Below are 24,973 nucleotides of genomic sequence, written 5' to 3'. Positions count from 1 at the left end.
GTAATTATTTCATTGCCAAAAAAATCACCTCATTTGGTGTGTTTATAAGTTAACATAAAGGGCGCAGACAGGAATCTCTGCACTTCTCCAAATTTATGTGACCTTGAAACCACAGCACATGTATTACAAAAATGCTTTAAATTACCTGTGCTCTCTAACCAGGAGTAGATCCTGCAGTTGTTTCTCTTCCTGCCCTTCTATGTTTCAGAGTCATGAAGCTCTGTCTGACTCCAAAATTTTTCCTATACTTTTCCATTGCCCATGACAATAAACTGGCTGGAGCTGTTGATCCCCTGAAGGCAGAGGGACCCTGAAGATTGATCTGGAAATATTAAAGTTTATGTATGAAATTTAACAAAAACAAGTGCTGGCTTGATTCCACACCTGGAAAGCGATCTGGGGGTCCTGGGTGATTGCAAGTTGAATGTGAGTCAGATGTTCCCTAACAGCCGGGAGGGCCAGGAGTGTCCTGGGGGGCATCAGGGACAGCATCACCAGCTGGGCAAGGGAGGGGATTGTCCTGCTCTGCCCTGAACTGGGGCGGCCTCACCTCAAATCTTGATATCACCAGAGATATTAAAAAGATCTAAATCCATAGGAAAAATGTTCAAAGGGACGCTACGAAGATGGTGAAGGACCTAGAGAGGAAGGCATATGAGGAGCAGGTGAAATTACTTGAGGAGACTGAGGAGAGATGTCATCACAGTCTGCAATTTCCTCACGAGGGGAAGTGGAGTGTCAGGCACTGATCGCATCACTCTCCTGACCAGTGACATCACTCGAGGGAGTTGCCTGAAGCTGTGTTAGGTTGGATATTCAGAAAAGGTTCTTCACCCAGATTGTGTTTGTGCCCTGCAACAGGCTCTCTGGAGAAGTAGTCACAGCCTCAAGCCTGACAGAGCTCAATGAGCATTTGGACAACGTTCTCAAGCACATGGTGTGATTGTTGGAGTTGTCCTGTACAGGGCAAGCAGCTGCACTTCAAAGGACCTTGAGACTCCCTTTTAACTCAGGATATTCTATGATTCTATGGAGAAGATGTTCTCCCTTACAAGCTGCACATTTACTGTTCAAATCAAATATCAAAGTAATTATGTCCAAAAGGAGCCACATTCCATTTAAAACTGCTTGAGAAATAAATTACTCCATCTGAAAGTTACAATATCTAAATAAAGATTTGCAAGAAAATAATCTGAAATGGGGAAGTACACCCATGGCTTCCTGGATATTGAGAAATAAAAATAAAGCCTGTGGAATTTTTTAAGCATACCTTATAAAACATTATATTTTCCCCTTTCATTACATGCATGGTGTCCTGGTTTAGGGCAAATTTGGGAGAAATACCTGACTTGTAAATAACTATCTGTGTGTATAAATGTACCGGTATTTGAGGACCAGGCATTAAATATCATCTCACTGACAAAAAATTTCAGCTGACATCTCATCTGGAAAAGTCTGAAAGCATCACTGAGTTTAGGATGAGCTTGGACAATCTAAGACTAGGATGCCTAAAGTGAAAGTCACTTCTGGAATTTTTTCTTCAAATTATTACAATAGTTTTACCTAACTCAATGTCAGACAGCCAAAGCAGAAGAAATCCTAGTAGATCCCTTCTTAGATTATGCAACCGATTAGGAGTAATGGAAGTAAAAGAAAAAATAAACCACATCATAGCTGATTTACAGCATTGGAAAGAGTTTCACTACATTTTAAGGAGAAGCAAATTATGTCATGTGCGTTTCTGCTAAGAGTTTTTGGGGTGTTGTTCTGCACAGCTGTTTTTGCTCTGGATAATGGCTCTTATCCAAAGTAAGATGTCAAAACAGGGTGACCAATAAATATGTTTGTAGGGCTGACAGCCGTTCGTCTTTTCTGGCAAACCTCATTGCTCTTTTTGTCTGAAGAATTGTATTAATGTCCCAGAAATTACCTGCAGGACATATTCCATGTCTCTTCCCACTGGAACTGTCATAATTTGTGTGCAGGTGACCCTGCCTTGGTGCATTCTACAGAGCTGTAACAACAGACTGAACAAGAGAAGCTTTTCTTTATTCTTCCTAATTATGTTAGGCCAGATCCTATGTATTTTCCTCTGAATTGCCAAACTATGGCCCACAGGACAAAGAAGCAAGTTTCTGCAAACCATTTTTCCCTTTTGATATTAAGATGGGAGGGGAAAAAAAAAAAAAAAAAAAAAAAAGTATTAGCAAAATGTAATGATCTTAAATTACTCTTGAACTCTTTATCAAGAAATAGACAACCTTATGAAATCCACTCTAGTCTGTGTCAGGGTGAGACTAATACCTATTAAAAAGTGAATTTGTTTAACTGAAATAATACTGAGAATACTGGCAATGAAAAATATGAGGGATATCACAGTGTTGAGTGTCCTTTTCCAAACAAGCCTTGCCCTTCAAAACCTGCTTGTATTCTGATGGGAAGCTCTACTAATTGCCTGTATATGTTAGTCAGTGATACCTGCTGACAAACAAACCATCCCTTACAGCTGTTCTTTTTTTAAATTAGTCAAAAAACAAAACAAAACAAAGCAGTGATGGAAACAAATGTTCTTTTCACTTTATTATTAGCATTCTTTACAGCAGGCCAGTCTCAAGGCTACCTTCTTCCCGCAGTTTCACCCGTAAGTGGCTGCCATTTTGCACGGGGTCACTGGTGATGGAGATTTCCCATTGAATTTACTGCCGATTGATGTGTGAGACAACAGGAATCAACTTAGAGTTCTCAAATCAGGTGGCTTTGCTTTTCTAGACCACAAATAATACAGAAACTATCTTCTCTCTCCAAATTTCCCATCATGGCTGCTCTGCTTCCATTTAAAATTATTCTTTGAAAAGTGACAAAAAACTCCAAAATCAAATTATATTCCTGTCTTCATTTTTTTCCCCTCAATATCTCCTTTTGTTGCCAGCTGAGATGATCTGAAAACCAGTAAAAGACAGAACTCAAGAATTCTATTTTTAGAGTCCTTTCCTAGCAAAACCTTGAAAATCCCCAAAATAATCAAGAAAAGCCCCAAACATCTATATTCTTATCTGTTCCTGTTGAGCTGTAAACATGGGACCTGCAGTTACTTCAGAGAAATCTTGGTGATAATAAAAGAAGTAGTTGTAGTCTGACCTCAGTGTACACATAATTTCAGGCATCCTTAACCATACTGAGAAACAAGTGCTCAGACCTTGGGCGACTTCAGGAAATAGAGAGCCCATGAAGATATGGATGAACGTGCAAGGAAAACTTTAGGATGGCTGGGGATTTGTAATAGGGCCCAGGAGACTTTGTCTTCCAGGGCTGAACTGGACAGATCTTAGACACAGCAGAAGACATGAGTCACTCAATGTTAAACAGGAATTTTATTGATATCTAATGTTATTTGATATTTTCTTTAAAGTGTGCTTTATCTCAAGTTTATTAAATTATCATTTAGGGGATATCTTGGACAGAAAATAGGGAAAGGACATGAGAGCAAATGGAAATGTACCAGACAAAAGGCATAAGAGGTTACAACATTCCAGACCATTTGGATTAAAATTTTATCTCAGAGAGTTAGGCAAGGACAAACATTTTCCTTTGTGAAACCTGTGGGTGTTGTTCTCTATTAGTCATGGTGAAAGCTTCCAGTGTGGTGAGCTAGAAGTCAAACTGACATCAAAAGTACAGAGAGTGCTGTGGGAAAGAGTTGATGCAGTCCTTGGCTGACAGAATATACCAGAGACAAATAATGAAGGATTAGGCTTCTTCTGACACTTTGCTAGCAGAGGAGACATATAGCAGGATTCATTTTGCACTGACAGTGGTGTGATTTAGGACTAATTCCTTTGAAGGCAGTGGCTTATTCTGGTTTAAAACAAGGATAGGATTAATATCAAACCCTGATATTTACCGTGAGCCAAATTTTCCTTGCCTGACAATACAAACCATGCCTTTGTTTTCCCTGCTTGTATAAGCATGAGAAACAGAAACTGGACTGTTCATGGAATATTAAATAAATGACGCAAAGCAAAACAACCTCTGTCTCTGATGTTGAATAATGAATCCTGCTGATACAAGGAATGCTGCTGGAGGCTGTTAAATCTTGATGGACATAAACTAACAAGAGAAGCCCCTCAGATGATTTACATCAGGATGGCTGTGTACAGGGCTTGATATAATGCACAGCCATGAATGATGTGGACATTTCTGCAGTTTGAGTTGTGTAAAGGCACCCACTCCGGAGCAAGCTCAGTCTTTACCTACTCACACAGAAGCTGATTGTCTTCAAAAGGAAATTTTCTTGGGCAAAGCAGTGTTTGGCCTTAGTGAGTATTTAGCTCACAGATTTAATATATGAGTCAATATCACTGGAGTCAGGATACGTAAATATTGTGTTCTTAGAGCATTCAGCAGACCAGTGCTTGAAAAGAAGTGGTGTGGTTTTGTACATGCTGGCATATGAATAGCAAGGCTGACGACACTGTGTTTTGCGGCACAAAAATCATCCCATAATTTCAGCCAAGAATTAGCTGATAAAGGTGATTTCTTACTGGAATTTTAGGCAGGGGTTAGAACATTAATTCAGAGCTTTAAAAGAGAAAACTAAAGACAATCAGTTTTATCAACTGATCTTCCAGCTGGTTAATATTTTTGAGAGCCAGACAGTTCTAGTAGTTAAATTATGAAAGGCTGAAGGAGAAAGATCACAGGTAATGGTGGGGTGAGACACTTTATTTAGTTTACACTTGACCCAGATCTCTGTCTGTTTGATGGAGATGCTCATCGTGGCCCTGCTGTTTTTTTAAGCAGTCTCTTCCAACAATCTTGATCTGTTAGATATCAGAACATGAGTGAAACAAAGCATTTCAGATATCCTAATGAATTACTTATGACTCCTTCTTGGTAACAATTTGAATGCTTTGGTTTCTCTACAAGGATGAAATCAGATCTTACTGCAAAAGTTCTGCCATTCAGTCAGTTAGCATTGGTCAGATTCTTCAAACTGAAAAAAAAAAAAAAAAGAGATTTTCTGTTCTTAAAGTAAAATAAGGCCCCAGCTAAGCTCCATTGTTCAAGCTATTTTCTTCTTGTTTAGATAGTGTGGTGCTGAAAGCAATTAAAGCCATTTCTGTAGACAGCATTATGAACTCACTAGTTGCTGATATAAAGCTGATATCTCAGGGCTGACACTGTACAATAACTACATGTGTAACCTCTATTAAATTCTAGGTAAAAACAATATCAAGTTCAAATGACTTCTCCATGTTGTCATCCTCATGAATATTCACAACCATTTGTTAAAGTCAGCATGATTAATCATTATATAAGTACAAGCCTAACATATTCTTCCAATAAATACCCTGTGTAGTAGTATCATAAATTTCTTTTTCCAGGCATTCTTTTCTTCTTTCTTACCTTCTGACATGTTCCTATATAGTATTTAACACAAAGAGTTTATAAACAAAGGCAAAGACTCTAAATCATGTCAGTTTTTACTTTTAAAAGAAAAATATTAATTGTAAAAGTAGAACACTGTCACTAAATACTTCACAAGATGATATTAAAAATATAGATATTGGAGAACAATGTCTGGAGGCAATCAGCACAAATATGGAGAACAAGAACAGTTTTATGAAGTGCTAATTTTTAAAAAGTCTGTGTTTCTGTGTTAAATTTTTCAGTTCTTGGCAGAATTTGAAAAAAAGCCCAAACCCAAACTCCACCCCCATACCTTTTATATTTCCCTAGTAAGTAGTAAAGCAGAGCAACTGCTGTATTTCTAAAAAACTCAGACTTTTAGGTATGGAAATACTTGCTATAGGCTGATACATTTCTGTTGGCCCCCAGAAGGGAAAATGTGCCTACATAGAGATATTTACTATTTAGACCACACCTGCAGCATGTGGGAAGCATGTGGCAGTTGTCAGCTTCTAGTTCAACTGGAAAACTGAAATAGAAGAATCATTGCCACTCAGAGCTGCAAAATCGCTCCTCTGGGAGGTGTCAGCTCCTGCTGACCTCAGTATTCAATAAAAACTCTTTGCTGGATGATAAGACACCACTGATCTGCAGGACTTGCAATTGTGAGGTGGTAGCACAGGAGCCAGTCCAGTGTGGAACAGAGCAATATCACTGCTTTTCGATGGGATTATCCAGATATTCCTGAAAAAATGCATCCTAATCCTTGCACTGTCAGTGTGCACATCTTCAATATTATTATAATGATGAAAGACAGGATGTCCTCCTACCTTTACCAACCACGCGACTGCTACTAAGAAGAACAAGAGTAACTGTATTTTGCCAGTGCATTTAATACCATCCTCTACATTGAACAAAAAATCCAGCATAATTTGCAATGCATTCATTTTTCAAAGAGATTCCTGTCTCTGGCAGGAGTAGAAATGGTTGTCTGAAAATATTTCATTAAAGCTGTCTGTATAATTACTCTGAATGGCTGATACTGATTTTGCAGTCTGTAAATGAAGGCATTTTGCTGAAAGACTAATTTGCCCTTCACAACATGAAAAACTTGATTAAAATAACCTGCCAAGGTCAGAGTTTATTGCCCTTGAAGAGAGCATTAGCCACCAGGTTCCCTGAATTAAAATTGTCTGCTATAAGCCGTTCTCCTTATTGGAGAAGGAAGGAAATATTTTGTGTCTGTTCCAAAGTAAGAGCCCGATTCCCTGTTTGTGTCAGAGTGGGATGCTCAGCCCTGGGGAAGGAGCTCAGTTACTGCAGTGACAGAAAACATCCTCAGGTCTAATGAACCCATTGTGGGTGTCACACATGGAATACTTGGCAAGGGACAAGATGTTCCATGAGCATTCCCAGAGTTTAGGATGGATTTAGATGCAAAGTTAGAGACAGGGCTCTTCCACCTCCTAATGATGCTCCAGACACTCATCAAGCATTAATTAATCTCTATATTTACTTCTGTATTCCTATATTGTTTCCACTATTTTCGTGTGTACCACATATCTAGGAACAGTCCTAAAGTCAGCTGTAGTCTCAAAGATTTCTGAGACATATTTTTTATGTACACAATTACTGAAATACTTGCTTAGAGCAGGAACAACCAGGAAAATTATTATTCTTTGTAATTAAGTAGTATAGGCACATTTATACAATAGACAGTATTTAAAATACTGCTCTATCCTCTGAATATATGTATGTACATATATACAGGTAAATAAATAAATCAGACCAGGTGATTTATTTATTAGTCATCAGACATAAGATGAGAAAGATTAAAGGTGGAGTAAAATGAGCTGATGATGACCTAAAATAATATCTTTCAGTGGGCAAAACCAGCTTGTATTGAATCAACAGATTCACTCTTCTCTCTTTTATTGTCTTCAACATTGTCTTTTATTGTCTTTATTGGCAACACAGTCTCTCCAGCAGTTTTTACTCTCTTGGAAAAGGCAATCAGATTCTAACATTTTTTTGCACCATCAACAATATTATTGTCTAATGATCCAACATATCTGTAGCAAACCAGAAATATAAATACCTGAAGCTGTGACCTACAGCTACATTTCAGGCTACATAAATGAAAATAATTCAGACTAATCCATCAGCCTCAGGGAGAAATCATTATATATATGAAATGGTTTACTTCTTTTGAAACTGGGGGTGAGAACACTTTGCATCATAGTCAAAATTAGGACCAAGCATCATTTAATTATAGAAAGTAGGACATGAGAAGACCTTGATAAGTCACTTAACCCATGCTCCCGGGCCCTGGATATTACCTAAATCACTCCTAAAAATTGCCACTCTAAACTGTTTAATTATACCTCAGGGTAAAGCCTTCCAAGCAAAATGAGGTTATTTAAGATATTGTTCTTAGGTTGTTTTTTCAAGGTTTCTCCTATTATTTAATGTAACTATTCCTCAGAATAACTTAGCCCATTATCTCATGATTGCTCGTAGATGAAACAGAGAACAATTGATTTCTTCTCTGTAGCAACCCCTTCCATATTTGAAGGTTGTCACAGCTGTCACTTCATTTTCCTTTACTCTAGAGTAATCCTCTATCCTGCAGAAGCAGTGAAAATAAGCAGGATCCACAGCTACTGAAAACAGTATGTTTAAAGAACATCAGTGCTTTTTTGGGAGAAGTTTAGTTTCTACTTTTATTTTTTTTTTTAAGATTAGTATCTGTTGCTCAAAACACTGTTCTAACTTTGATAGACAGACTGCCTGAGGGTAAACCTGCCTCCAGCTTTCTTTGGCACTTAAGACTGCTGAGAAAGCCCCAGAGAGACCACAGTACACACACACACACATTTATATCACATATCTGAACATTAGCGTAGCAATCTGACCATGGGACACTGAATGGTTGGTACTGGTAGGGGAACTTTTTTTGCTAGTAGAAAGAAAGATGTGTTATTATTACTCAAACTCTTTCACCTGTAATATTGCACAGACCACAGAGATCTAGGAAGTGGAGAGAGGATTGTTCCCCAAAAGAAGCATGGGGTGAGCACGTGCCTGATGTTTGCTGTAAGCTTGTGCTCTGCCAGTGCTTGATGTCCCTAGATGGGGATGGGGAAGGCAAGGTTGCTGCTTTGAGCTTTGAACCATGTGATGGTGGTAAGCCCATAGAACAATGCTCATGAAGAAATGAGACCTGATAACATGTGGTGGACTCTGTATTTTTAGGTTTATGGTTAAACTGGTTGATCCAAAATGTTTTTGTCAGCCTAAATGATTGTATGTTTCTATGATACAGGCCTGCAGGCAAGTCCCTCCCATGACTTGAGGCTAGAATGAGGACTGAAGTGAGTGCAGAAGGCAGGGACCAGATCTCACCCTGTGATCACAGGAGATGTGCCTTGCACATGACCATGTAATCATGTTTAGTCTGGATTCCCATGTTAGTTCTGTCCTCCAGATCTTCAGTAGATCTTTGTATCTGTGGTCTTGAAACAATACCTGTACTGTTATCGCAGAATCAATAAGTTTGGAGGGGACTTCTGGAGATCATATTGTCACGTCTTCCTCAAAGCAAGTTGCTTAGAGTCTTATCCAGTCAGATTTTGAATATTCCCAAGAATGAGTACTTCACAACATCTCTAGGCAACCCATCATAGTTCTCATTCACATTTAGAGTAAAAAAAAGGTATCTTATGTTTAAGTGGAATTTACTGCATTTCAGTTCATGCACCCTATCATCCTGTCTCTGGGCACTCCTGAGAAAAGTTTATCTCCTTGCTTTAGACTAATCTATTTATACATAATTATCAGATTACCACCGCCCCACACACCCTCCTCTTCCTTCTCATTTCCAACCTGAACAGTCCCAGCTCTCTCAGCTTTTCGTCATTTGGCAGCTCTTCACAGCCTTTCTCTGGATCAACTCCAGTATGTTCCTGTGTGTCCTGTGCTGGGTAGCCCTGCACTGGGCCTGGCGCTCCAGATGAGTTTCAGGAGGATCAGACAGAGGGGAAAGACTGCCTCCCTCAACCCAATGAGAATGTTCTGCCTAAGGCAGCACAGGAGCCCATTGGCCTTCAGCCTCTTGGTTCATGGTCAGTTTGGGGTCCCCCAGGTTCTCCAGGGACTTCTCTGCAAGAGCTGCTTTCCAACTGGTCAGCTGCCAGTCTGCTGTGGTGCATAAGGCTGTTCCTCCCTAGGTGCAGAATGTTGCATTTCCCTCCTGCTGAATGAAGCTGGGGAAGGGGCTGGAGCACAGGTCTGATGAGGAGCAGCTGAGGGAGCTGGGGGGGGCTCAGCCCAAAGGAAAAAAAAAAAAATCGTGGGGCACCTTATCCCTCTTTACAACTCCCTGACAGGCAGGTGTAGACAGGAGTGTGTCAGTCTCTTCTCTAGGTAGTAAGTGGCAGGACAACAGGAAATAGGCTCAAGTTCTTCCAGAGATATTTAGATTGGATATTAGTAAAAATTTCATCACTGAAAGGGTGATGGGGCATTGGAACAAGCCGCACAGGGAAGTGGTGGAGTCACCATCACTGGGGCTGCCGAGGAGGCAAGTGAATGTGGCACTTGGGGTCACGGTGTAGTGGTGAAAACAGTGGTGCTGGATTAAGAGCTGGACTCGAGGATCTTATAGATCTTCTCCAGCCTTGAGGATACTGTGATTCTGTGACTCCATGATGGTCCTGCCAGTCCATTTCTCCAGCCCACTGAGGTTCCTCTGAGTGGCAGCACAGTCATTTGGTGTATCAGTCACTCCTCCCAGTTTGGGGTTGTCTGCACATAAGATTATTAATCTCTGTTGAGTTTGGTGAGAGTTAGTGAGTCCCACAAGACATTCTTAAAGCCACTTAAGTGATTTAAAGAGATTGTGGAGTGCTGAAACTCTCCCTCACTACCTTGCCATATTTTAAGGTCCTATTTTTCACTTTGAAAAATGGCCTTCAGGCCAGATGACTACCCTGGGAATAATTTCTGTGACCACCTATTCTTCCATGTTTTGGAGACAAATTTTATACAAAGTCTGTAAGAAAATGTGGGGTTTTTCTGTATGTGTATGGGTTTGTGATTTGGATTTTTAATTATTTACTTATTTGTAGGATGCTCTAGCATTTTATTTTTTCCTTGTTTGAGATGCCTTGAATTGTCATTCTGTATTAAAAGGCATTAAGCTTGACTAAACACCTTTCAAGTTCTCTTAAAATCTGCAGCTGCTAAATCCATATTGCTGTTAGCCAAAATATGACAGTTTTATTTCCAGATTATAGTTTAATGACAGTAATTAGAAATAACATCTCTTAATTAATGGTGTGCATATTTTCATTTTTTTAAATTGCACCTATAAACCATCTTCAGATATACACAAACTTTAGGGACATAGTAAATATTATTTTGACTTGCAAATGTAATTACTGAGTTTGAAAGCAAGTTACAAAAAAAGGAATAAAGCATGAAATTTCACAGCGTTGCTTTAGCTGAGTATTTGCATCATATAATAAAAATATATGTAAATCTATGAGGTGGTCTGAACCTTTAGAAATTTAAATATGAAATCTTACTAGATATATACATCACTATTAGATTAAAAAAATAAACAAAACCTCAGTCAAGTCAAATTACACAAGCTTTCCATTGCAGAAGAAAACCAGAAGTGATCTCAAATCCTCTTTCTTCTTGTACACTATCAGAAATGTTCTTTAATATTCACTTGATAGACCATTTGTAAACCCAGTGTGGAAGTTAGCGTGTTCTAGTGTCATGGAAAGCAATCTGGCCAGCATAGTTCTGTTAACTGCTTGAAGAGGAAAGGAGAACTACCTTCACAGTCTTTGTACAAAGTCTAAGAGACATTGAACAACTTAAACTTATACCAATCTTTATGTATATGAGAGCTTTTCTTGAGTTTAAAATAATCAACATGTTAAGGTCTATACTTTTATATTCATTCTCCAAAGTCACATAGCCTTGGAGTGTTCTGTACTTAAAGCTTTTAGATTTTTTTTGTTTTGATTGTTGATGACATTTGAATGCTTGTGTTAGATAATCTACCATGCAGTGTTATCGAAGAAGAGTGGCTGTCATCAGAAAATGTACCATAAGAATAACCAGACACAAGTACATTTTTACAGAGAAGAAAGTATTAAGTCATTGAAAAAATAATTTTTAAGCATGAAGAGCTACTGAGATCATAAGAAGATTAATGGGGGCCTACCATCCTGTACCACCACACAGAAAATGGGAGCACTTCATGTGTACTTCTGGCATTTCTTACAGCCTCTCAGGTGACTAATGGGACACAGCAGACAATAGCAATTCCATTAGCACAAATTAAATACATGTAATAAATTCTTCTCTTCCTATTGTTGTCAGCAAACTGCTATTACTCTCAGGATTGCAGAGAACATTTAAATTGTCATAGAATCAGTTAGAGTATATTTGGAATGTCAAAAAAGTTTTACAGAGACTTGTAAAACTTGTACAGCCCTTAGACAAGTTTAATATGGCTTCAGTTCTGCTTAAGTCTCAAAAAAGAATTTTCACTGGCTTCTCTCAAGGACTTCAGATCCTGGAGGCATCTACTGTAAATCTCTCTGACCACTTTGAGGTACAATAACACCCTTAATATTTCAAGAATGAGTTACCATAAAGAATCATAGAATCAGTCAGGTTGGAAAAGACCTCTAAGACCATCGAGTCCAACTATTACCCCAGCACTGCTAAGTCCATCACTAAACCATGTCCCTAAGTGTCACATCTACATGACTTTTAAATCCCTCCAGGAATACTGACACCACCACTCCCGTGCACAGCCTGTTCTAGTGCTTTTTGATGAAGAAATTTTTCACACTATCTAATCTAAACCTCTCCTGGGGAAATTTGAGGCCACATCCTCTCGTCCTGTCTCTTATTACTTGGGAAAAGAGATCAACACTTGTTGGAGTCCAGAGCATTCCTTTGGCTGCCCTGGAGGGTCAGAGACCTGGGCAGGGGGGGTCTGGGACCCTGGCCCAGAGCCCAGAGGGACATTGGCTTTGATCTCAGTCCATGGGAAGGACTTCCTGCACTGTGGGATGGATTCCAGGCCACAAGAGTGTGAAAAATAGTAGTTTAGCTTATCACAGGGTGAAAAAACAGTAAATCTAGGTTTCTAGCATTGAAGTGAATGGGGGCAAGATGGAGGATTTGGGGCGTTGTCTCGTGCTTCTTCTTTCTTCTTCCCTCACTCCATTTCAGCAGTGACGTTGGCACAAAGTAGTTTAATGGGGATTGGGTCAAGGTAGAGATGACCTGTTTAGTATCAGTGATAGGCATTGGCAAGTAATGATAAATAAAGAATACGTAGCAATTCATATAAAAGATAATGACAGCCCAGTTCGGGAGGAGTCGTCAGATGTCCAGGCAGCTGCAAACATCTTTGTTGGGCACGGAGAAAATTGTAAGATAAGAAACAATAAACGAAGCATGCAACCTTGAAAAATCAGAACTTGAAGACTTCGTCTCTTTCATCCGTTTGGCACAGAGCTTTGCAGAGGGCAAAAAGACTCTAAACCCACCTGAATGTCGGGGAAAGCCCACGACAAACCCTCACCTGTCTACAGCCTCCTTTCAGGCAGTTGTAGAGAGTGATAAGGTACCCCCAGATCCTCTGCTCCGGGCTGAACACCCCCAGCTCACTCAGCTGCTCCTCATCAGACTTGTGCTCCAGCCCTTTCTCCAGCTCCACTGCCCTGCTCTGGACTTGCTCCAGCCCCGCAGTGTCTTTCTTGCAGTGAGGGGCCCAAAACTGGACACAGGATTTGAGGTGTGACCTCCCCAGTGCTCAGCACAGGGGTACAATCACTGTCCTGGTCCTGCTGGCCGCACTGTTACTGATACAGCTCAGGTGCCATTGACTTCCTTGAACACCTGGGCACACACTAGCTCATGCTCAGGGAGCTATTGACCAGCACCCCCAGGTCCTTTTCCACCTATGTGACATCTACTTTTACATCTTCTCTGTACAGGTGGATGTTAGAGTCACTGATGATCAGGCTGAAGTAGAAGAGAAGAGAGAAGAGAAGGAGAAGAGAAGAGAAGAGAAGAGAAGAGAAGAGAAGAGAAGAGAAGAGAAGAGAAGAGAAGAGAAGAGAAGAATAGAAATTTCAGTTTCATAGGACCTACAACAGCTTTCTTGTCCAACTGCCTGACTACTTCAGGGGCCATCAAAAGCTAAAGCACATTATTAAAGACATTGTTGAAATGCCTCTTAGATACCGACAAATTTGGGGTATTGATCACCTCTCTAGGGAGCCTGTTCCAATGTTTGAACACCCTCTAGGTAGAGAAATACATCCTAATGCCCATTCTCTGAGTTTCCTGGTCCAGCTTTGAACCATTCCCACATGTCCTGTCAATGGAACCCTGAGAGATGAGCTCAGCACCTCTCTCTCCCCTTCCTTTCCTTAGGAAGCTGTTAGAGAGAAGGTCACACCTTAGCCTCCTCTTCTCCAGACTAGACAAAGCCAGAGTTCTTAACTTCTCTTCATAGGACATACCTTCCAACTCTGAAGAGAATGATGTGGAACCAGGTCTTTAAAGAAAGAATGAAGTTAAATGCATGCATTCGCACTATATTCCCACAAAAATGTGTAAGACTGAAAGAAACCAATGCAGTAGTCCTCTTTTGATGCATCACAGAAAATATTGAGATGCTTTACACAAAAATCTTGAAGCAATTGATCATATTAGTCACTTATTACAGCAGCTGAGGAAGGCAAAATTTCAAATAATATGGAGCTCTGAAATACATAAATATGTGTGTGGGTCACCACAGACCACTGACTAATTTAGTGATTGAATGGGTATGAACCTCATTCCCAATCCCTAGCTGAAATCTGTGGTGAATATTATTCCTTGGCTAAAAGAACATGCATATCTGCACACCAAATTATACTGAGCACATGTGGGATGATTTCTATGTCAATTATAACCCTGTCTAGTATGCTTATGAAGCTTATTAATATTAATAAGAATTGAAGATACTTTCTCATATGACAAGAGGATCATAGGATAAAAGAATGTATACATCTAGACCTTATGGCATTATTTGAATAGCTTCCTTGAGATCTAAGTAATTTCTTTACCTAAAATCCTAGCTGCAGAATTATATAACCTCTTCTACACTGTGCAATATCATCTAGTTTTTCTGTGCTGATTCATCTTCCTGGTTTTTTTATTATTTCTTCTTTTCACTGTGGTGGCAGTTATGGATTTATGAATGAGCTTTCTACTGTGGTAGACTTAATGCAAGGAACACAGAATGGATAGCTCTATCCCTGAGTAGTAAAGGTAAATGAAGCAGGAGAGTTTGAACAAAGGAAAAATAGTAAAGTGCCTGAAGATTGGATCCACCCAAAGACATAAATTGAATTTCAAAATTAAGATTCTGACACTATTGAATACTTCCATTAATTTCAGTAAAGAAAGATTTATGCATTTTATTTTTAAGGGAAAAATTCTAAAAAGAAAAGAAAGAGGAAAATACAAAACTTGAAAGTGATGATTAAATCAAAATTGAAAAATAAAATTGAGGTAAAAAATAGATTATTGAACTCAGAAATTTCATTTATACTGGAGTCTACTGTTATCTAGATTAAAACTAATGCATCATATAAAATTATAACACCAACATCAGTATTTGGAAGAAGTATAATGATTTGTTATGATTGTGGAAAAAATTGGCTCGTGTTAGGTTTTTTTTTTTTGTTTTTTTTTTTTTTTTTTTTTTTTTTTTTTTTTTTTTTTTTTTTTTTTCACTCATATACTTCAGCTGCTTCTCAGATTGCAGAAATGGTTAATTAATGAACTCTGCAGCCTTCATCTCTCTAGGGCTAACTGCATGAAACCTTGTGGCAGAAGAAGCTGGCAAATGAATAACAGCACTTCTTAAAATAGTTGCTGATAAATACAACCTGTATGACGAGACATTCCTCTGACTGCCAATGGCTGCCTGGCTTTGCACTTTATCCTGTGTACAGTTCCTGATGTTTTTGTTCTAGGTTAAGCAGCAGCACTGGTATCTCTGTCAGCAGACATGGCTGTTTGGAGAGATAAGCACGACAGAGCTCATTCAGAGAGATTCCTGGAGGAGATGGATGTCCACATTTGTGTTCTCTTTCAGAAGAACTGTGGATTCAGAGCAAAACTTTCCCTAAAGAGAGTCCTGAGAAGTCATCTTCATGGTTCACCTAAAAATCCTAATATGTATGGGATTCTTTATATTACATTCTGTGGGCTTTAAATCAGGGATCTAAATGAAGCTGTTGGAAGCATGTGAGTAAGTCAGGTCTTAATAATATTCCTTAGAAAAATCTTTAGTTTCAAGAAATGCCAGATCCTCAGGACTTTTTGTGCTTGATCACTTTTGATGGACCAAGTCTCTTCCATCCCTGGTTTGAATGACTAGGGCTGCTAGCAAAATGCTCAAGATTCACTGCAGCACTAACCCAATGATTTGCATTCATCTCCCTCTTTGGGTCAGACTGAAACTCTACAGTCCTTTCTGCACTCATGATAGGTACAAGCTGCACTGCATCAAGAACAGAGCAAGTGACAGATCTTGTCTTTGTAAGAAAGACAAGATGAAGAAAAAATGGCTCACAAGCCACAAAGCAAGGTCCTTGAGCAACTAATTTGCAGACACACAACAACTACAGTTTAATTCAGAAGCCTAAGTTGAATGCCAACCATACTCTTACAGATCCTTACAGAGTATGCAAGAAGACTCTGGAACTATGAAAAGCATGGAGTACGTCTAAAACCACAGTTTTCCCTAGGATTTAGAGAACCACTGTTATGTTTTCCCCTATATGCTTGGGCTTTTCAGCACTCTGAAAAAGAGATTCAAGATTCATTGTGTCAGAGTGGAGATCAGAGTGTACAGTATGCTGGTTGGGACCTGTGCTCGAGGGAATGATTTAACAACATTAAATAAAACATTAAAATGTTGAGCAAGGACACGTCTATCAATGAATTCCCTAATCAGTTGGTTACAGACTCAGGATCATTATATTTTAATTTTTTATTTTTCCATGTTTAATCTTAAAATTTTATCTTCACTGAAGAACAATTGTGCTAGGATGGGGGAAGATTTGCTCTGGAAACTGGTGAGGTAAGAAACAGACTTCAATCCTGTCTGGGGAAAAAGAGATTCAAACCTTGGTCTACCACATCCCAGGAATATTTTCATTACCACATTTTTTACACAGAGGAAGAGCACAGTAACCTTGTCTACTGACTTTGACACTGGACAGGTGCTGTGTGTGTAGTACAACTGCACAATGTGGATGTGGTAGGATGCTTGGTAACTTAAACATAGAATTATTGAGGCACTTCATGGGATGCACTGAGACAGAAGCACAGTTAAGGAAAAGAAAGCTACATTTAGAGAAGTGTGATCATATAATCACAGACACATTGAATGCAAGGTTGGAAAGGACCTCCAGGATCATCTGGTCCAGCCTTTCTTGGCAACAGCGCGGTCTAAACAAGATGGCCCTGCACTCGGTTGAGATGAATCCTAAGAGTGTCCAATGTAGTCAATCCACCACTTCCCATTTCTCATTGCAAATATTTTTTACCTTGTGTCCAATCATAATCTCCCCAAGAGTTACTTTTACACATTATCCCACACCTTTTCCATACTTGTAAAACAGTCTGATCTTTGTTGCCATCTTTTAAAGGGTGAAGATGTCTCCCCTAAAGCCTCCTTTTTTCAAGGCTGAACACACTCAGTTCTCTCAGTCTTTCCCATATGTCCGTATTCCCCTTTCTTTGCTCATCTTTGTGACCTCTCTTTGGACTCTGTCTATCCAGTCCACATTTTTTTTGTATTGCTGGGACCAAACCTGAACACAGAATTCCAGGCCAGGCAAGTGAGGAATAAAGTGAGATAATGACTTCTTGATCTCTGCTGGGGATGTCCTAGTCAATGCAGCCCAGCCTCCTGCTGGCTTTCTCTGCCCCAGCTGCACACTGATCACTCATTCTGAATTTGCTGTCCACCAGGACCCCCAGATCCCTTTCCATAAAGCTGCTTCCCAGCCAGGCAGATTCCAGCCTGTGCTTCAGTCCTGGATTATGCTTTTTCAGATGCAGCACCTTACACTTGTCCTTGTTGAACTTCATATGGTTCTTGCTAGCCCACTCTTCTGGACAATCCAAATCTTCCTGCAGGGTGGCTTCTCCTTCCCTTACTCAGTTTGGGACCAAGGGTGTAAGGGTACACTTGATCCCATCTTTCAGATCACTTATAAAGACATTAAGCAGCATTAAGCCCAATACCGATCCCTTGGGGACCACACTTGTGCCTTTCAGCCCATTCCCAACCCATGGCACTGGGCCATGGCCCAGATCTTGTGTTAACATGATGTTGACAAAGTGCTTACAGGAATGGAGAGCCAGGCAGGAGCTGAGCAAGGATTTTCAGGTTGGGAGTTTCCATCAACCCAAGTATTAATTTAAAAGGATAATTTCTTTTCTGTTTCCTAAAATTTACCTTTTATGTGAAACATTCCAGTTTATCTCATGCATAGCCAGATGTTCTGGAAATAAGGAGAAGGTAAGGAGAAGTTGTTCTACCCTCCATCTTTTTTGCCTTCTGGAAAAAGACTAATCCCTTGAACAATTCTAGTTTTGCTCTTGTAGCTGGTTCCATCTCTGCACCGGGCAGACGCCGGCCTCCGGCTAGCTCAGATCTGCACAGCCACAAGATGTTCCCAGTTCGGATGGGCACACAGGTTATCTTTACCTGCTGGCTCGGCTTCTCAGCAGCAGCTGGACTAAATAGTGTTGTGACAGCAGCGGCAGTGGAAAAGGCTGGCTCTCAGCTTAGCAGGTTAAAAGATGTTTATTCAGGCCCAGCTGCGGGAAGTCCACAGATGGTCCAAACCTCAGGCCAGAGGGGCCAGAGAGCCAGAGCAGAGAGAGTTTGAATCTCCCTCCTACCCCTTATAAGCGGGGGAGGGGTTCAAGGGAGGTTACAAGAAGACAACAAATCAGGGAATTCAGGGGGTAACAAGGTGTGCCCACCTCCAAGCCTCGGACCACTAAAATCAAGGGCCAAAGGAATTCCCCCCCCGGGGACCTATCACCTGAAGCCCTCTCTGAATGGTTTTGCAACCTTGGGGAGGGGTCCCAAAGTGATAGACAGGCTGCCCCAGAGCAGGGCGGGGGCAGAGGGGATGGTCCAAGTCAGGTGAGGGGTGGGAGGACTGACACAAAACACCTTATTATACAGAAAACACAAAAGGGTTACAGAACTGGGGGTACAGTGAAATGAACTATAACATAAAACTTCTTATAAAAACCTAATAAAACAATTCTCGCACCGCCACATTTTGCCTTCTTTCTTTCTGATTCCCATGACATCATTGAAGTGTTGAGAAGTGCAGTAAGAAGCTGAACTGGAGATGTTTATCCCCTTCAGACTTCTGTACAGGCTAATAAGGATCATTCAAATATGATCTGCAGTTAACTATGAGCTGTAAGTGCAGTGCTCTGGTATGTGATTATTTTGCATTAGATGTTGCTGTTTTGGAGCACATGCTTCTTTCTAGGCCATGGAAAACAACAAACAAGCAATAAACAAACCTTTGAAAGCAACCCAAAAGTGTTCTGACAGCAGAAAAAAATGTCACATCAAATCTAACAAGGTAAGTTTTAGTGAGAACAAGTGCACTGACTGTTGTAAACTGAAATTCACCGATGAGTGCAGGTTTCATTAATTTTTTTTTTTTTTCCCCTGAGTTCCTACATATTTGAGGAAATTAATCATCAAATTGTAAATATACTTAGTGCATTTGTCCTACTTAGCGCAACAATGATGCAGCTGCTTCAGAGAAAAGTGTATCCAATGCTAATCTAATTAAGCTGTGACCCACTGATACTGGTCAGGTGATATTACAGGATATAAAAGGAAAGCAGTTCATAATCCAGTCTAAAATCACACACTCAGTTTATAAATTGCCCATGAAAGACTATGGCAGAAAAATGCATAGCAAAAACAATGCTACAAAGTAAACATGAGGAGAAAGGTTGAGTGTTTGATTCTGCTTCTCCAATGGTAGCTAACTTTGAAATGTCCTTATATTTTAGATTGAACAGATTTTCCACAAGCATTTAGCAGAAATTTTGAAGAGATGAGTGTGTTTTGCATATACTCATATACTGATATCTGTGATCAGATTTTGGAAAATGTAGCTGAAATATGCATACAAAAGCTGTCAATTTCCATTGTACAATTACACAGATTTATCTCTGTGGGGCTCCTTGTGACTTCATAAATTCTGCCTTTCTCTCTATTAATAACCCTGAGAGAGGATCTGGGGAAAAAAAATAAGCAGGGAAAAAAATAATTCACAGAATTGCCTAGGCTTGGAAAGATAGAGGGAAAAGAATGAGCTTATCCAGTCTTAGTATTAGCCTCTTCAAGGTTATTTCTAAATGACTTTTGAAGTTTTATTTAATATGCATAATTTAGGACTCGGTTCCTCAAGGTATCCCTTATATACGTGATTTAGTAATGAGAGTAGTATTACTGACTCAGGTGGAATTCGCTCACGTGAATGAAGAGTACAGAGGCAGAGGATTAAAATCCAGAGTACGTGTGTAGCTTACATAATTTCAGACCTGTCAAAATTCATGTCTATTTTATCATCTGCCTATGTTACATAACACGAAGGAGCTCTGAGTTGTTTGTTCTTCCCCATATGCCTGAAACACATTTGTGGTCTTTGAAATTTTGTATTGCATACATTGTTACCCAGGAAAAAGTATAAATTAATGAAATACAAATAAAACTTTCATTTTGGGGAATGTCAGAGACAAACACTACCCCCATCATGGTATCTGGCCAGGCCCACAAATCCGTGCACTGCACTTGTTTATTAGTAAGATCTTTCATTTCTCGTTTGCTTCTTGACCCAGTCTTTAATCAGTACCAGTGCAGCCTTTACTGAAGTCATGGTATCAGTCCCTTTTTCATGGTTCCCCTCAAGCTGAGCAGCAGCACATTCCTCAGCATTTCAGGTGGGAGTTGGTTGGGTTTAAGAGTGATTGTATTCCCCCAGAAACACTCAGCACTTAGCAGGATTGAAATTAGTCTGTCTACGTTTGGATTTTTGTTCTTGTTACTTTAAGAAAATCTAGTTTCAAGCCTTTCTCCTTCACCATTTTCTGGGATGATAGGGAAGAAAAATTAGGTGACATTAAGTGTTACTGCAAGAAAAAAAGGTAAACAGAGAGAATTATTTGTATTCATGATAATGCATGAAAACTACAACAGAGAACCAGGCAGCAGTATTGCATACTGTATGCAGCACTACTAATGGTTTCACCTGCTTGTGAACAAACTTATCAGTGAAAACTAAATTAAGAGTTTAAGGGAAAACACATCAAAGCACTTAATTTTCCTTTTGTGTAAACGGTTGTAACTTTATGAGTTTAGACAGATGCATGGTTGACTTACATCTTTGTGGCTGAGGAGAGGTTACAATCATTTTGCCCACGGATGCCACTGGGTACAGTACTGAATTGACTACAGACACTTTTTCATTTCTGTTCAGAACCAAATTTAGTATTTTCCCTGTATGAAATCCTGATTTTAAAAAATCCATAGAAAACCCATTATTTGTGTCATGGTCAGAGTTTTGCCATCTGTTTTTTTTTTTCATTGCATACTTTAATTCCTGATTTTTGTCCGACTTAAGGATCTATCTGCTTCCTGAGGTAGAGCAAGATGCTTACAGATATTGGTACATAATGAAATAGTTCATTTAGTCTTGTAAGGCTTCTTTGAAGAGAAGATGCTGTATTTTACCTGAGAAAATAAGCCTTGTGATAAAATAAAACGTTTTGCTTGCAGGGGGAAGAAATCTTTGTTGGCCCAAAGATTTCCTACATAACCTTGATGACACGGTCATTTAAATTCCCTGTCTTCTCCTGCGAAGCAATAGTTCGATATCCTTCATCAGCTGCAAAAGCCCTCATCCACTAACACTCGAGAGGGCTCAGCAATCCTCCGCCAAAAGTAAGGAAATGGTGCAACACCAGAAAGTGCTAAAGTAGGACTGTGCCTCACCCGGGCACCAGGTCCGGCCCTCCGGAGCCCCGGGGCCGAGCCCTGACCCGCGCTGCCAGGGGCGGCCCGGGAGGGTGCGGGCCGTGGGGTCGCGGCGGCGGCGGGGCGCGGGGGCTCGGGCGGCTGGGTCCGTGCGGGGCCGCTGGAGGGAGCCCCAGGCCGCGCCCGCCGCCTTCAGCACCGCGCGGGCGGACAGCGCTCGGGGACCGCGCTCCGCGCACACCGCGCTCCGCGCACACCGCGCTCCGCGCACACCGCGCTCCGCGCACCCCCCGCGCGTCCCCCGCGCGTCCCCCGCGCCCGAACCAGCGGCTCCACGACCCCTCCGAGCTCCTCTGGCAGCGGGCCGGGAGCCAGCCCCGGGGCGGGGAAGGGTCCGGCCTCTCCCGCAGGGACTGGAGGCAAAGGCCCGAAGCGGCGGGCTATATTAAGTGGTCCTCGGGCAGGCGGGAGTCGGTGTAAATCAACACCGACGTGCGACAAGCTGCGCGGATCCTGTTAAGGAGATTTATATATGTAGCTCATGAAGGCAATCATCTGTCTGGTAATTCCTCATTGTGCACTGCTCCAAGGCAGTTCGTTCACACAACCAGCTGCAAAACGAAGATATTAGTGTCTCTCCTGGGAAATGTCTGTGGGAAATGTGTGTGTTGTGTGTAGCAGTTAAACAGCTGTGATATGGGTGTGTAATGAGATAGCAGCCCATTACTCATAGCTCCAGAAGAGGACATGGAAGTAAATTAAGAAATCAGCATAACTCACATAGCTTTTGACCCATCACTAACAGCACCAGCAGTGGATGGGAGTAGGACGCGGTGCGCGGCTGCAGTTCATTCATCAGCACATCACCAAGGGTTGGGCAACAACTCTGCCACAGCCTGATTGTCTCACATCCACAGGGCTCAGCCAGGCACAACACACCAGGGCAGCTCTTCCCAAAACTGGGTGAGCCCAGTGGCTGAGATGTGAGGTCTGGCAGCCCACAGCTAACAAGTGCATGTAGTAAGGGGATGAGCAGGGGTGGGCAAGGGTTTCAGGAGGACCAGGGTCTAAGGAAGGTAGATGTGTCCCAAGAATCACGGATATCAAACTTCCAGGTGCAAGATCAGTCACTTCCCAGGTGCACATCTCAACACTCATGCAAATAACATGCTACCAGCAACAAATTCCTCTGTTTCAGAGGAATAAACCTGCCCTCCTTTTGGGACTATCTGACAATATCTCCACCCTTTTCTCCCCGGTTCCATGGAGCAAGCCAGACGGAGATGATAATCTGCTATGACATATTGATAGCACTGAGCTGTGACAGTCTGGAAAGGGAGGGAAAAGGAAGCACCAAGTATCTCCAGGATTAAGTTGTCCTAGTGCCCACCGTTTTCTTGCCTTGTGGGGATTTAGGGAGCTTGGTGCATTCTCACTTTTCTGAGGAAGAAGTCATCTGAGTGCAAATTCAGGTGAGAACTGGTTTCAACCCCTCAGACGCACCCCAACCAGTGCCTCTCAGCAGTCTGCAATGCACAACACTCCACCGTGTAACCAGCACTCTGTCCTAGACCATCACTTATAAGGATTCAGCACAACAGTGCTTTGCCCTTTGACCACCAGCAGAAAAGGCTTCTTAGTGTCCTCTATGACAGCCTAGGATCAACCACCAAATCTCCTGGGAGAGTTTTGCTCTGGCTTCACTGAGGTTTTACTGGTTTCTCCTTGCAAAGGAACAGCATGCTTTGCTCCTGTTTTCCCATAGGTCAGATTAAACTGCCCTTTACGTATAAAAGTACCAGTTCCCCCAGCAGATTCAGAGTTAAAAGGCATGAGCAGTAAAATGGGAGCACTGGGAGAGCTTGGCCAAGACAGAGTCATCTCAAACCCCAGACCACTGCTGAAGTCAGGGAAGGGAATAATAAATGACCCATCCTCCCCACTTGCCCCAGGAGCTTCTCTCACCAGTGCTATTTCAAGGGACAGCAATGTAGAGAATATATAAGCAGAGGGGACAGGGTGGTTAGAAAGTGTCCCAAGTCCCAGCTTGAGGTGAAACACTTGGCTGGGCAGTGGGAGACTGAAGAAGAGGAGACAATAAGGTTGATTTTTTTGCCAATGATCCCCCCTTCAGGTAATGAACTTCTGAGCACCTGATTAAAAAGGAAGGGATCTTTTGGGACATCCCCCCCACACCTCCTCTCACTCAGGGTGATGGAGACAGAGGACTGTTCCTGCCCTTTTCTCACCACGGTACCTGGTTGAGGGAAGTCACGGCAAACCTGGGGATAACCAGTTGCATGACGAGCTGCAGGACAGAGGTGACCAGTCCAGCCAGGATGGCCCAGGTGAGTGGCAGCGGGAGCATGCTGTAGGTCGCAAAAAGCGTGAAAAGCACATAGCCAATGCCGTCCCCAAGGAGGCCACAGCCCAGTCCTGCCGCCAGAATTTGCGTGGCCATGGCCACCCAAGTGACAACACCGCTGTACTGCAGGTAAGTGTATGAGGTCGTATCCTTCCTGACCACCACTAAGGCACAGATCACCACCTCAATGCCAGTGAAGAAGCCCAAGAGGATGCCCTTAATGGGGTCCATGGGAGCAGATGCCAGGGTCAAGTGGAGGAACAGTAGTGTCAGCTTTGTCAGCACGTCCAGGATGTTCATGACCACCTCAGATTTGCGACGTTGACCCAAGAAGTAGCGCTGGTAAAGGCGCTCTAAGTCCCGAGACTTAAAGGAGTTGCGGAGAGTGGGGAAGATCACCCCGCGGTATGTATAGCCCCAGTTGAGGAAGAAGTCGGAGTTGCTGGGGGCACAGTCCAGGGGCAGAATGCCCAAGTCTCCGCTGCTGCTTGTGCCCTCTGGGAAGACTTTGGTGCCGCCGTTGTTGTGGCGCTCGTTGCCCAAACTCCGTCCGGCCGACTGCCGCCGGAGGTGGTGGTGGTGCGGCGGGTGCGGGTGGTGGTTGGGGCAGCAGGTCTCGTCGGAGCTGAAGCCCTTGCCCCCGCCGCTGCTGCTGCCGCCGCTGCTGCTGCTGTGCTCCTGGATGAAGCGCTGCTCGGTGATGTGGCGCACGGCCGTCTGCCACAGCAAGCGCTGGGGTCTGCCGCTGCCGGGGGGAGTCTTGTTGATGGTGTAAAGTTCATCGCTGTCGCTCAGGCACCGCACCTCCGAGAGCTCCATGGCGGTGACTGGCGGGGGGCAGAGCACCGGCGGCGGGGGGGGGGGGAACAGGGGCGGGGGGGGGCACACACCGTCTTTGGGGAGGGGAGCAGGGGGAGGGATGGAACGGCGGGAGAGGAGGGAGGGGATGTCGAAGGGCGGGCGGCGGTGGCGGGTTGGCGGTGCGGGGATCACATTTATAGGCAGGTCCCCGGGTCTGGCCGTGCGGCTGGCGGCGGGGCCGGTTGGCCGCCGGGGTCCGGGGGGCGGCT

The 24,973-nt window shown here is 42.3% G+C and overlaps 1 protein-coding gene across 2 annotated transcripts in view; it reads right to left on the bottom strand.

The window, feature by feature from the left end:
- Nucleotides 1-24,722, bottom strand: part of ADCY8 (adenylate cyclase 8) — a 123,766-nt gene extending 99,044 nt beyond the window's left edge. The window contains exon 1 of one of the 2 annotated variants that reach the window (XM_040061569.2): nt 23,796-24,722. In XM_040061569.2, coding sequence (XP_039917503.1) covers nt 23,796-24,722 — 927 coding nt within the window. The remainder of the gene's footprint in view (nt 1-23,795) is intronic. The other variant, XM_040061577.2, reaches the window with a different exon arrangement.
- Between the last annotated feature and the right edge of the window lie 251 nt (nt 24,723-24,973).

This window comes from Hirundo rustica, chromosome 1, assembly GCF_015227805.2.
Source record: "Hirundo rustica isolate bHirRus1 chromosome 1, bHirRus1.pri.v3, whole genome shotgun sequence".
Taxonomy (NCBI): domain Eukaryota; kingdom Metazoa; phylum Chordata; class Aves; order Passeriformes; family Hirundinidae; genus Hirundo; species Hirundo rustica.
Note: the sequence above shows the minus strand (reverse complement) of the source record. Positions and strands in the feature narration are given on the sequence as shown.